At 49.8% G+C, this 13,565-nt stretch overlaps 1 protein-coding gene across 1 annotated transcript; it reads right to left on the reverse strand.

Annotated features, from left to right (window-relative positions):
- Positions 1-560: 560 nt before the first annotated feature.
- On the reverse strand, positions 561-4,570 carry LOC135826051 (mucin-5AC-like). The gene has a single exon (XM_065338692.1). The coding sequence runs from the start codon at positions 3,903-3,905 to the stop codon at positions 1,626-1,628; it is 2,280 nt and encodes a 759-aa protein (XP_065194764.1). The 5' UTR covers positions 3,906-4,570; the 3' UTR covers positions 561-1,625.
- Positions 4,571-13,565: the final 8,995 nt, after the last annotated feature.

Here is a 13,565-nt window from a genome sequence, read left to right on the forward strand (position 1 = left end):
TGTTTGCGCGTGGTGATGTTGGCCCGGGTTAGAGTTGTGGCCTGGTCGGCATAGCAAGTGCATTGCACCACCCAGGCAGGGGGGCCCCGGTCGATGGAAAATGCGATGGAGACGATCGTTACATGCAAAGACCGCTCGTTCTCTATTTTGTGACAAGAGCATAACACGTCGTGAAATCAAACTTCAACAGTGGGTGTATGTGTATGGCAGTGCTCCGCGAAAATTTGCCATCGTAAACTCGCTGGTTCTGAGAAATCGTGAAAATTTAGTGACCCAAACATTGCGTGGTGTATGGTATCTCCTTTCATTATCAACAGGGTCCCATGCAGGGGCGTGGGAAGGTATTTTAGTGTGGTGCGGTCAGCCATCTGAAGTACGATTTACTCATGGGGGAGGGACGGCTGAGCCCAACATTTTGGAATTTTAGAGCCCGAACCAGTGCATTTTATTGATTCACGGGGTACCTGGGGCAGAAAGTGGTAGGGTCAACACCGCAGTGACCGTACCGTGTGCTACGCCCCTGGGGTCGTCTTGTGGGAAGGAATTGACGCAAGCGGAGCTGGTGAACGCCATGATACAGTATGGCAGTGCGCTTGTTAGAAAATTAATGCGACCAGCAAAGCTTCGACCAGCAGAAAAGGAAATAAGAACACGAACAAGAGGAGGCAGCACAATGACTAGGTTCTGAACAGTTCGCTGTGTGGTTCCTGGCTGTGACGGTATGTCAATGTCGATCTTCCTCAGTTTAAAAACGCTTCATTGGCGACTTGTGCAATATAAATCTTCCGTATGTATGTGCAATGTGATAAAAAAAATTAATAATAATAAAAAATATACAAGTATAAAAAATAAAATGCATTACAAGTTACAAGTACTAATGTACAACTCGTATCCATGGGTAATGTATTCTCTCTTTGTATATAATTATATAATTATTTTGTAGTGAATGATCAGGCCTGCAGAACTTGATAGCGCTTCGCAATATTATGATGCCCTAATCCCACTCTGTATGGAAGAGGAATCTGCTGCTTCACTGAGCCTCTTCAGAACTAAATAGAGGAAGACATTGTTCTAGCTATGCGTGCAGGCCCGGCAAATATGACACGAGAGGGCTGGTCTGCAGGATACAGTAGCCGTTTGTACATTGGCCAAAAGGCAAAGGTACACTTTCAAAATATAATAGACGAGAGCTAAAGACACCATATTATGCATCTAACATGATGCCAGTGGGCCGCATCCTACGAGCCGCGGCGTATTACAATCAATGTGTATCTATGGCAACGTGCTGATTCGGCGCGGCGTATCACAATCAATAGTATTCGACATTACTGCAACTGTGACCGGCAACGGACCGATTCCTACCCGGCGTGCTGCCACCGTTGTGTATCCATGGCTACAGCCTACGGGCCAGATCCTAGTAGTATAATGCTGCGGAGTGCTATCAATGCGTATCCATGACAACCTGACTAACACGTCGCACAACGTGTGTGTGTGCAATGTCATCGTTATGCAGGTACATGTACATGTACATGCAGCTATAGATACATGAAGAATGGGTGGGACGGCTGAGTCGATATAATGACTGAGCGGCCGACAGCACGCCGGTATCGCGAAGCGTTGCGTATCTACGGCAACAAGACGAGTCCCACGAGGCGTATTGCAACAACGGCAATGAGCCACGGCATGCCAGCACCCGGTCTGTCAGTGCTCCGGCTGCTGCCTCCGGAGCTGTGCGAGTACAGTATGATGAAGAAGCCGGACGGCATCTGGTCCGATGGCGCTTGCAACGTTGTCCTATTAGTATTATCAGAAGAGGCGGCCGTTGAATGGGTGAGCTGCAGTGAAGTCACGGATGCATTGGTGCGTTGTGGCGGACTTTCAAAATCGGTTGCCACCGGGTAGGGAGGCGAGGCCTGCTTTGTAGAAGTTATTGGCATGGTAACGCCAGGTGCATTGCTGGTTACCAGGGGGTTGTCCATGGTTGACGACGGAATGGAGGCCAGTGCCGTGTGCAGCAAAGTGGGAAGTAAGGTAGTTGGTGTGGTGGTTGGTGTGGTAGTTGGTGTGGTAGTTGGTGTGGTGGTTGGTGTGGTGGTTGGTGCGGTAGTCGGTGTGGTAGTTGGTGTGGTGGTTGGTGTGGTGGTCGGTGTGGTGGTTGGGGAAGTGGTTGGTGTGGTGGTTGGGGTGGTGGTTGGTGTGGTGGTTGGTGTGGTGGTCGGTGTGGTGGTTGGTGTGGTGGTCGGTGTGGTGGTTGGGGTAGTGGTTGGTGTGGTGGTTGGTGTGGTGGTTGGTGTGGTGGTTGGCGTGGTGGTCGGTGTGGTAGTTGGTGTGGTGGTTGGTGTGGTGGTTGGGGTGGTGGTTGGTGTGGTGGTTGGGGTGGTGGTTGGTGTGGTGGTCGGTGTGGTGGTTGGTGTGGTGGTTGGTGTGGTAGTTGGTGTTGTGGTAGGAGTGGTGGTTGGTGTTTTGGTTGGAGTGGTGGTTGGTGTGGTAGTTGGTGTTGTGGTCGGTGTGGTAGTTGGAGTGGTAGTTGGTGTGGTAGTTGGTGTGGTAGTTGGTGTGGTGGTCGGTGTGGTAGTTGGTGTGGTGGTTGGGGTGGTGGTCGGAGTGGTGGTCTGTATGGCAGCTGCTGTTGTTCGTGCACATGTCTGGTACGGTCTGGAGACGTTGACTTCAGGACTTCTGCTGCCGTAGTAACAGAACTGCAGGGCAGCTTGTGGGTGCCGGCCTGCATCAAATGGGTACTTGCGGGACCCCTGGGCACGGCACACGGCAAAGCCGCAACCTATGCCCGTCACCGTTCTCTGAACGATGTTCGTGTAGTTCCCGCACGTCCCACCCCCAGCGCATGCGCCGGTGTCAAGCGTGTAGTGCAAAGCCTCGCGCTCCCAGGCCGCAACGGCCGTGAGGGGAGTGCTCAGATTGGCGGGAACGGTTGCACTATGGTATACATTTTCACCGACGTACTCGAAATACGGCGTAACGTCTTTGCGAGTGTTGACCAGCCTTCGTCTGTGATGATTGGACTTGAACTTGCACAGGCGGGCAAACCTCTGCGCCACATTGGCAAGATCATCGTCCCAGGCAACACTGCCTAGAGCAGGGCATGCCTGTGGTGATGCATGTTGCCGTATAGTATTGTGAAGCTGCACGATCTGAGACTGGACGGTTGACGCAATGCCCGCTCGGACGACAGCCGACGGGGGTGCTGTAGCCGGTCCAGCCGCTGTAGCAGGTCCAGCCGTTGTAGCAGGTCCAGCCGCTGTAGCCAGTCCAGCTGGCGGCCTGGCGGGCGTAGTCGGTGGGCACGCCATGTATGGCCGCTGTCCTTGGTAATTACCTCCCGGCCCGTAGTTGCAGAATGTCATCCGTAGCTTGTCCCTGCTCGGCAATGGCCAGTTTGTCGAGCCCCGCCTGTTGCAGATATGAGTAGCACATCCAATGGAAGTAGTTGCACTCCATACCATCTGAGTGTAATGACCACAAGTGTGCTGCTTGCACCTATTTGTTGCATAGTCGTACTGTGAGATTTCCCTGTGCCATGAACCGTGTGACCAGATTACGGCACTTGCTTCATCCAGTCTCGGATCCACAAAGAAATTCTCACCCACGCTGTGGTAGGTTTTTCCACTCAGCCTGTTGTATTCCGTGGTCCTTCTTGGATTGTGCTGAACGATACACCTTCTGGCGTACTGATTAGCCACTCTTGCCAGCGTATCATCCCACTGCAGAGGGCGCAGGGGCTCGCATGGCTTGGGATTGACATTTCCTCGGCTTAGACTATTGTGAAGGCCCAGCATGACCCTTTTCTCTAGGGTTGCTAGCAACCTTCCTTGGGCCGGCGCATTACGCAGCAGCACAGCCAATCCCACAAGGGAAGCGAGAACACCAAATGGGAAGCCGCACATTCTTCTTTTTTTCTCACTAAAACTTGAATTCGCATCAACCTGAAATCACGCCGTCAGTGTGACCGGCTGAGTATAATTATAGGTTTGATCGCGAGCGATCTCCTCAGTGACTTGTCACTTATCCTGTACTGCCAGTCCTGGCTCTGCGATCAATCTGTAGCACTGCACTTTGCAGACGATCTCTAGTCAAAAGCCGCGACTCAAATCTGAGTGGGACAGCGCGCGCGCCGCCTGAGCACTCGTAACGACGACGAGTCGGCACTTCCCTCGGCTGAACTAAACTGTCTTGATAAGTTAGTTCCCTGACAAACCAATCCGGTAGTCGTGCAATCGGGCGTAACGCTTGTGCTTGCAGTACCGTGGCTCCCACTCAGTCCAAGCAGGTGTGATGATCATGCGTTCACGTCGTCCTGGGCCTGTCCGCTCTAGAGCTTTCTGCAACTAAAAGAAACACCCAACGGCTGGAGGTCGCGGCATGCTTCTCGCGAACGAGCCAGGTTGCCTCCAGTGCCGGTGGCTGCTGTAGATCTAAGCTGTATATGCAGGAGGAATCGTTCGGCTTGAAATCCACTTCTGCAGACCCAGGCCTTGTTCTAAAACTTTTATTTATCGGCCTAGTCTCAGTTTCTACTCGTCTTCAGGTCAGGTCAGGGACTTCTTCCAGATTCTGGCCAATCTGGGTAAAGGCGGGTAGATATCCGACCTTTGCTTTTAGTTTTAGGGAGCTGGGCAGCTCTTTTGAGCTCTCCTCGCGCCCAGCAAGCGCACCCCAGCACACCACCGAGCGCTGGTCCATTACATGCACATACATGTAGATAACAGTGCTGGCAACTGAAATCCGACCCCCTGAGCGGTGGGTTCACATTCTTTGCGATGTGAGCGCACCGCTCAGGGTGTCGGATTTCAGTTGCCAGCACTCGTACATAATGCACATACATGGTGCGGATGCACATGTGCGGATGTGACGAAGTCTGCTGGCCCAGTGCTGGGCCATTATCGCCATGCATGGGGTCAGCTGCCCACACGTATTCGCTGCCGGTTGAGGAGTTCCTGCTGCAGTGCAGCGCTATTTACGATTTTTTTTACGATTTACGACAAAATTAATAATCTCTTTCGATTCCGTTCAAAACTTTAATTAATACTGGCTGCGTTCGATTATGCACGTGAATCGATTCATGAATCCATTCGCATGCATTCAAGTCGTTCGATGTTCATGTCATGAGCCCTGGAATCGATTCGGGCATTCACCCTACTAGTATTCACATGGGGTGATGCGCGAATCGATTCATGAATCGATTCTGGGGCATAATCGAACGCACTCACTGAGTGCGTTCGATTACACGCGCGAATCGATTCACGAATCGATTCATGAATCGATTCGCGCTATTCACATCACCCCATGTGAATAAGAGGGAATGGATTCCGAATCGATTCCAGGGCTCATGACATGAAATCGAACGACTTGAATGCATGCGAATGGATTCATGAATCGATTCAAGTGTGTAATCGAACGCACTCACTATACAGTACAGCTGTACATGATGTATACCGGTACTTTCCATCATGACTGTAGATCTATCATGTGCACAATCATGCACAATGCGTGGGCATCTATTCTGATTAGCCGATTCCGAAATAATTCCGCAGACAAGCTTGTAACGTAACGTGTAAGGGCCTGTCCACACTAGGTAATAAAAACGGCGTGCCGTTTCCGAGTACGTGAAGTACACGCGGTGCGCTGTCCACACTTCGCTCTGTCACCTAGTACCTGTACCACTACGTGTACCTGTTCATTTTTGTCCGTGGATGCACTAGCACTACTGGCAGACACACAAGTGACTTGTAGTTGTACTTGTAGCGTGTTGTAGACCAGGCAAGCACTCCCTGGCTTGGTCTAGACCTACCCAGCTAGCTACAAAAACGAGTGGCGGCCCAGCGATGGCAGGACTGACGCCGAGCGCAAGGAACATCACCCTGATGAAGCTGAACTCTGTTCCAGGTACGGAAATTTGGCCACACTCTCGCGGCAGCGCGGCGTCACGGTCGAGGCCCGCTATAGCATCGCTTGATGAACTAATGGTTGTGGCCGCCGTGTATTTCCAGTAAAAGTCGCTGGCTTTGGCCTTCAGGTCGTCAATTATTATTTCGTTCATCACAACTGAACAGGGTTCTACTTCCTATCCAAACAGTTTCAAATACTCGCTCGTCAGTGAATTATCTCTCTCTCTCTCTCTCTCTCTCTCTCTCTCTACAACACCTTCCTCTTCTCCAGACCCCAGGATTTCTCTGCATGTCCAGCCACGACTGTATCAATGTCGCCTCAGAGTCGTAGCTGAAACGGACGTGTGGCATTATGAAAACGGCAAAGCAAAAACAAGCTGCAGCAGCTGGAAACAGCAAGAAAAAATGCGATCCGAAACCTCCACCGATCGACTCTCCCAACAAACACTGCGAAAACGGCACGTAGATGAGAAACGTGCTTTGTACAGGGGTCCTCGACTCACGTTCCGCGTGAATCCCACGTTCCCCGTTATCGGCCATTTTTCGTCACTCACCTTGGGAACAAGCATGTTTACGGCGTGTTTACGTGGTTTTCTACCTAGTCTGGACAGGCCCTAACTTCCTAAGGGACACTTTCGCGGACGTGCCAAATGATGTTTACTCTAAATCGCTCATTACATGTTACATTGTAGGCAGGGCTATTACCATGATTGCTGATTAGGCCTTGGCGGATAATGCTCGAAAAGGTGGCAGATTCTGCTCGAAAAGCAGTGAAATTGGCAGAACCATACAAACCTTATGGCGGGCAATTCCTCGAATTCTGCTCCATTTTTTTATCCACATACCAAACATGCATTAAACGTACCAGAAAAAGTACCGAATTCTGCCAATTTTTCTGCCGGCATTATCCGCCAAGGCCTATTGCTGATGCTTGTGCCGCACACAGCCACAGACACAGTCGCTGTTATGACTGTGTTGATCTCGTTGCGACCAGCCCCAGCCACTTTATTTATTATGGTTTGACCATGCTATGTACATGTACATGTTGTGTTTACATTGTACATCACCATACTACATGTACAGTGTAGTAGTCTATACCACACAGTCTCCGGTCGACCTCCACACGTTGCCACAAAAATCGGATATTGATGAAGTATAGAATCAGACATGGATGTCAGGGCAGTATGTATGGAATCGAGCATGAGTACGAGGACGAAAGTGCGGAATCGGAGCCCGACGCGCGCTAGCGCGGAGGGCTCCGATTCTAGCACTTGAGTCCGAGTACGAATGCTTTGATACCATTTCTGACATGCATTGCACGAACTACTTCGTACTACTAGTACTACTACATGTAGTACTTCACACATACCTAGTACCTACTCAAGGCACGCACACTAGACCAGACAAGGAACACAACTAGTCGCCAGTTTAGTACTTCAGACATGTTACATAATGACTAATGTACACAGTCACAACACAGAGATAAAACAAGGGCGGTCTAGTCAGCTAAAAACCAGGTCAGTTCAGCTTCTCTTCTTCGCAGTGACTACAGCAAAAAAAAAAAGCGGCCTCTGATGGCTGAATCGGAGCACGCCTAGCGCCTGGGCGTGCTCCGATTGGAAAATCGGAGACCTGCAAGCGCTCACAGGTCTTCAGTGGCTGATTCAAAGCACGGCAAGTCGCGCTAGGATTCGCTGTTGCCATGTCGATTGTCATGTGACATGTCAGAACGTTGATTCAGGCCCGAGAGCGGCCCAAGGCCGAAGGCCGCGGGCCGCTCGAGGGCCGGAATCAACGATACCTGCCCTGACATCCATGTCTGGTTGTATTTCACACTGCCACCCACGCAGGACAGCACAAGCGAAAGCCACAACGATCTCCTCAGCAGAACGTGCACGTGCAAGCGCACCCGCAGCATGCTAGCAGCGCAAACAAAGCCACTGTACTGCACTAATCTACATAAATCGAACTTGAAATACATCAACTAGAAACACCGAGTGCCTGCCTGCCCAAGTTCTCAAGTCCTTTATGGCATTCGTTGCACAACAATGGCAGAAACTCACAAGCTGAAGTTCCACGTCCGTGCGCTCTCGGGCAAGCCGTCGAGCGCACGGCTGAAGTTTCGTTCTGAAGTAGGCTCCGTGCGCTCTCGGCAAGTCCTCGACCGCGCGCACGGTACGGCTGAAATTTCGTTCTGAAGTTTCGTTGTGAAGTTTCAGCTCACACAGTTTCAGGTCCTGAAGTTCCAGCTCCTGAAGTTCCAGCTCCGTGCGCTCTCGGCTCTCAGTTCTGAAGTTTCATGTCGACCAAGGTGAAGTTTCATCTTTTGTTGATTCAGGTCATCCCTCCTGAAGCTCACAAGCTGATCAGAGGTTCATGCCCAGCCTGTGACCGCTCTGATTGGGTCAAACCGTGGCAACGATCACGTGGCAAGTGTGAATGGCTAGTAATCCTAGCAAAGGAACATCACCTTTTCGTTATACCGAAAAGGCACAACTGCGCACAGAGATTAGAGGTGCAGTAAAACCTGTCAATGCGACCACTCGGGAAAGGTGACCACCTGTCCGCGTTATCGCAACAGCTATGCCAGTTTTGTATGTGGAAACCCATATGTACACATTGTAGATCTACATGTAATAGCAGTTTGGTCTATATTTCTATTCAACATCTAACTTCACTGATGAGCTACATGTACATGTATATATTAGCGAAACAGCTGTCTGAAGGAATTATCAATATCGTCTACGGAAGTGTCCTCGCAGTGGTGATGGTTGTGTGCAGGAGGGTCTAGTCGGCTAAAGAGCGCAGCGTAATGGTGGAGGTGACTCAACATTTACCTGTCCAAGAAAAGCACTGAAACCAGGATCAAAGGATGCTATTTCCAGTCTAATGACCCTGGATAAGGAGACCACCTGATATCAGAGACCATACTTTGAAGGTCCCTTGATAATTGATATGTCGTCTTAGACATGTTTCACTGTAACCCAGTGCAAAAGCCCCCAAGATTTCAAGGAAACATGTGCGCCACTATCTTGGCCGCAGTTTGGGCCACTGACTCTCTCTAGGAACAAAATAATAGGATGCATACTCCCCTTCTGGCTTTTATGTGGTGTTGTTGTTGTTGTTGTTGTTGTTGTTGTTGTTGTTGTTGTTGTTGTTGTTGTTGTTGTTGTTGTTGTTGTTGTTGTTGTTGTTTGAATTGAATTCTTTATTCTCACGATGGCACCATCGCCAATAAGAGATAAATTGATTGTTGTTGTTGTTATTGTTGTTGTTTATTTAACGTCACTGCTTATCCATGCCGGTTCCTTTTCTTCTCCTCCCCTTCTCCCTTCCTTGCCGTGGTTGGCTAACACCCTCTCTCTTTGTAGTGGCCGGTGTTCTCACTGTGCTATGAGATGCTGTGATAAATAAATAAATAAATAAATAAACGTCGCACCACAATCAGGCAGTTTCGCCTCCTTTGATACATGTGGACGACACGTCACGATAGAGGGAATGAGAGGGGGGAGGGAGGGGGGGGGGGGGCAGGAATACAAGTACGGAGAGAGGAAGAGTAGAACATAATAAAAGCGAGTCAACCTCAGGGCTACACTTTCTCGTTTTTGGTAGGAATCGGAGAATCCTCTCTCAGGTGAGAAGGCAGTATTGCCTGTGCCCTGAGCGGATTGAAATAAAAGAATACAACAACACTAAAGCAAAAAGAAAGTAATGGGAATATATTACTTAGTATACAGCATAGCATGGTGCTAGTAATCGTATTGCTAAACACGTTTCCTACTCTTCAGTCCGCTATACCACAGAAATACACAAGCCGAAAAGCATTTAAACGGAGCTGTGATGCGTTTTTAGCAGGGCACAGAACTGCAGGTGGCTGGGCTCGGAACGGAGATCAGGCGGGAGCTGGTTCCACAGGACTGCGCCGATGAACTGCATGGTCGCTAGCCCTTTCCCAAAGGTGCTCTTTTTAATTCGCACTTAGTGCTTTTCGCGTCCCTCAAAATATGCTGAAAAGTGCTCTTTTTTCAGTGAAAACAGGCAAAAAGTGCTCTTTTTTCAGTGAAGGATAGCCATGATACATGTTCAGATATGAACCCAAGCTGAGAAATGAACACGCGCTCTTCCATTAATTTTATGGGTCCACGAAAGGCAAAACGGGAAGTAGAGTTCAAAAACCCACTTTTTACAGCATTCTGTACACGGAGTACAAGCTTCACCAACTTGTTGCCCCGCCCCCGAAAATGCGGCGTGCCAAGGCCCATCCACATCGAGCACTCGCTCGGAAACTGTGACCGCATGCACAAGCAAACAGATTTTAGCACTTTTTCAGCTAAAAAAGCTGAAAAAGGGCGATCTTCACAAAAAAACCGCAATAAAGGGCGAAAGACACGGGCTTTTCCGAAAAGGGCGAAAAAGGGCGAAAAAAGGGCGAGCACCTTTGGGAAAAGGCTAATGGTCGCTCGACCCGCAGGACCGGGCCAAAATGGTACTTGTAGAAGGTGATGTGCTGCTCCCTGAGCGCGGTTACCAGTAACCCTCGGGAAGAAGCTGGTGTAGACGGAGCTAGCTCGGGAGAACAAACAACGAGGGACAAAGACGAGGACCTTGATGTTAGACATGTCCTCCAGGGTGTTGAGGCAGAGCTGGTGAAAGATCGGGCTCGTGCGCGACCACGGTGGCAGACCGAAGAAGCTGAGGATAGCGCACTTCGTTAGCCATGTCAGGGGCTCCATGTTGACAATTGCTTCGTGCACATGTCTGGTACGGTCTGGAGACAGCGTTGACTTCAGGACTTCTGCTGCCGTAGTACCGGTAACAGAACAGCAGGGCAGCTTGTGGGGGCCGGGCTGCATCAAATGGGTACTTGCGGGACCCTGGGCATGGCACACGGCAAAGCCGCAACCTATGCCCGTCACCGTACTCTGAACGATGTTCGTGTAGTTCCCGCACGTCCCGCCCCCAGCGCATGCGCCGGTATCAAGCGTGTAGTGCAAAGCCTCGCGCTCCCAGGCCGCGAGGGGAGTGCTCAGATTGGCGGGAACGGTTGCACCGTGGTACACATTTTCACCGACGTACTCGACATCCGGCGTAACATCTTTGCGACCGTTGACCAGCGTTCGTCTGCGGTGATTGGACTTGAACTTGCACAGGCGGGCAAACCTCTGCGCCACAGTGGCAAGATCGTCGTCCCAGGCAACACTGGCTGGAGCAGGGCATGCCTGTGGTTAGGGTCCAGCGGATAATGCTCCGAAAATGTTCGTATAATGCTAACCATAATGCTCAAAAAACTGCCTTATAATGCTGATTATATGCTTCAGCAAGGGATATAATGCTCTTGCTTTGGGACAAAAATGGAAGAAAGTCTGCACATTCACGCCACATTGTCAAACTTCCAGGAAATTATGCGTATCATCGATCTGCATCTGAAGTTGCCACCTCATCTCTCACGAGCTCCACCACTTATTAGCACTGCAAGACACGATCGCTTCTCCATTGATTGCTCTCCATTCCAACTTTGATGCAGGGTTGTGGCAGAATAGTCGGTGTATCAAATCTTTCCCCTAATTATCCATGTAGTGAGAGATGAAACCATTATTGCAGGTAGTCATTCATTGTTGGGATGAAGTTAATCTTGGCAAATAGTATTCCTGCCTGCAGACAAGCTGTCACTGCGTCCACTCTGTGAATAATGACTTCATCTGAAACACCAGACGTGAGGCCAGCTCCTGAGATCCGATCTCAGATGGAGAGCCTACCCATTTGCGGAAATCCTGAAAACACGCGGTCAGAAGTTATTTTGCCACTCTACATCCTTCGCTTGTGCTCTCATCTTCTCCTTGAGATAGTGTGTAGACGTATGGCTTGCCACAATACTCTTCCTTTCTGATAGCATTTGACTGTAGGCCTGGAAATACAATCGTCCACAACTAACTGTACGTGCTTCATCAGGAAAGGAAGACAGGCGCTGCTGAGCAATCGACTTGGTGCCGAGTCCATGAGAAATTCTAGTTCTTTTCGAGCCTCCTGAGCTGGACTCGGCAAAGGCAGTTCTTTTGGAACGAGGTCTTTCTGTTTATAGCCGCTCCTTCATCCTGGTCCAAATTTAGCAATGATATCAGTGTCTACTTTAGTATCGCTAGAGATGCTATCGCCAGAGCCTCTGGCACAACTAGAAAACTCTTCTTCGTCTGTTTGATATGCACTTCGCGCATGTCTCCTCCATAGCTCTCCATTATTCTAAAAGGAAAAGAAACTTCGTAAATAATTTCTCCGAATTTGTGTCACTTGAACTGCCTAGCTAGCTCGGCCTCGGTTGGACATGCTTCGCAAATGGCTTGTATACATTTACCTGACCACATCGCTACAATCATAACGTTTTTATGTAGCAATAGTTATGTAGCGTTTAGTGCTAAGCCTAAACTAGGCTAAAGGTGTTACGTGTCTACACAATCACAAAGTCATGCGCCGGTACAATGCATAGTGCTCAAATGCCCGGAATGGGAGGAGCGTAGTACGCAAGAGGTACACAAAAGGAGTAAAATAGGGCTGTTTCGTTGTTACTCAGAGTTTCGTGGCAAAAACCAATCATCAGACAACATCTCATGATCATGATTGTAGCCGATTGTTGCCAAAAACCTGGGATTTCCCGATATTATCCACTATAAAACTCGTTATGCCGCTCAAACCTCACATAATGCTCGTTTTGTCCCTTTCTAATGCTCCATAATGCTCTGATGCTCGGATAGTCGTATACTGCCGAATATAATGCCGGCATTATCCGCTGGACCCTACCTGTGGTGATGCATGTTGCCGTATAGTATTGTGAAGCTGCACGATCTGAGACTGGACGGTCGACGCAATGCCCGCTCGGACGACAGCCGCCGGGGGTGCTGTAGCCGGTCCAGCCGATGTAGCCGGTCCAGCCGCTGTAGCCGGTCCAGTCGCTGTAGCCGGTCCAGCCGCTGTAGCCGGTCCAGCTGGCGGCCTGGTGGGCGTAGTCGGTGGGCATGCCATATATGGCCGCTGTCCTTGGTAATTACCTCCCGGCCCATAGTTGCAGAATGTCATCCGTAGCTTGTCCCTGCTCGGCAATGCCGCTAGCCCTTTCCCAAAGGTGCTCTTTTAATTCGCACTTAGTGCTTTTCGCGTCCCTCAAAATATGCTGAAAAAGTGCTCTTTTTTCAGTGAAAACAGGCAAAAAGTGCTCTTTTTCAGTGAAGCATAGCCATGATACATGTTCAGATATGAACCCAAGCTGGGGAATGAATAAGCACTCTTCCACTTATGGGTCCACGAAAGGCAAAACAGGAAGTAAAGTTCAAAAAACCCACTTTTTACAGATTGTGTACAAGCTTCACCAACTTGTTGCCCCCAAAAAAGCGGCGTGCCAACTTCCAAGGCCCATCGAGCACTCGGAAACTGTGATCGCATGCATGAGCAAACAGATCTTAGCACTTTTTCAGCTAAAAAAAAGCTCAAAAGGGCGATATTCACCAAAAAACGCAATAAAGGGCGAAAGAAACGGGCTTTTCCAAAAAGGGCCAAAAAGGGCGAAAAAAGGGCGAGCACCTTTGGGAAAGGGCTAGTAGCGGCCCTCTGTAGCTGTGGCGAGGTTGAGGTGGAAGCAGTGCAACTGTGCAAGTGAAGTGTCCAACACTG

The sequence above is a fragment of the Sycon ciliatum genome, chromosome 10, assembly GCF_964019385.1.
Source record: "Sycon ciliatum chromosome 10, ocSycCili1.1, whole genome shotgun sequence".
NCBI lineage: Eukaryota > Metazoa > Porifera > Calcarea > Leucosolenida > Sycettidae > Sycon > Sycon ciliatum.

Excerpts from the sequence above, each read along its gene's own strand:
- LOC135826051 (XM_065338692.1), bottom strand. The coding sequence starts at position 3,905 with ATGTGCGGCTTCCCATTTGGTGTTCTCGCTTCCCTTGTGGGATTGGCT.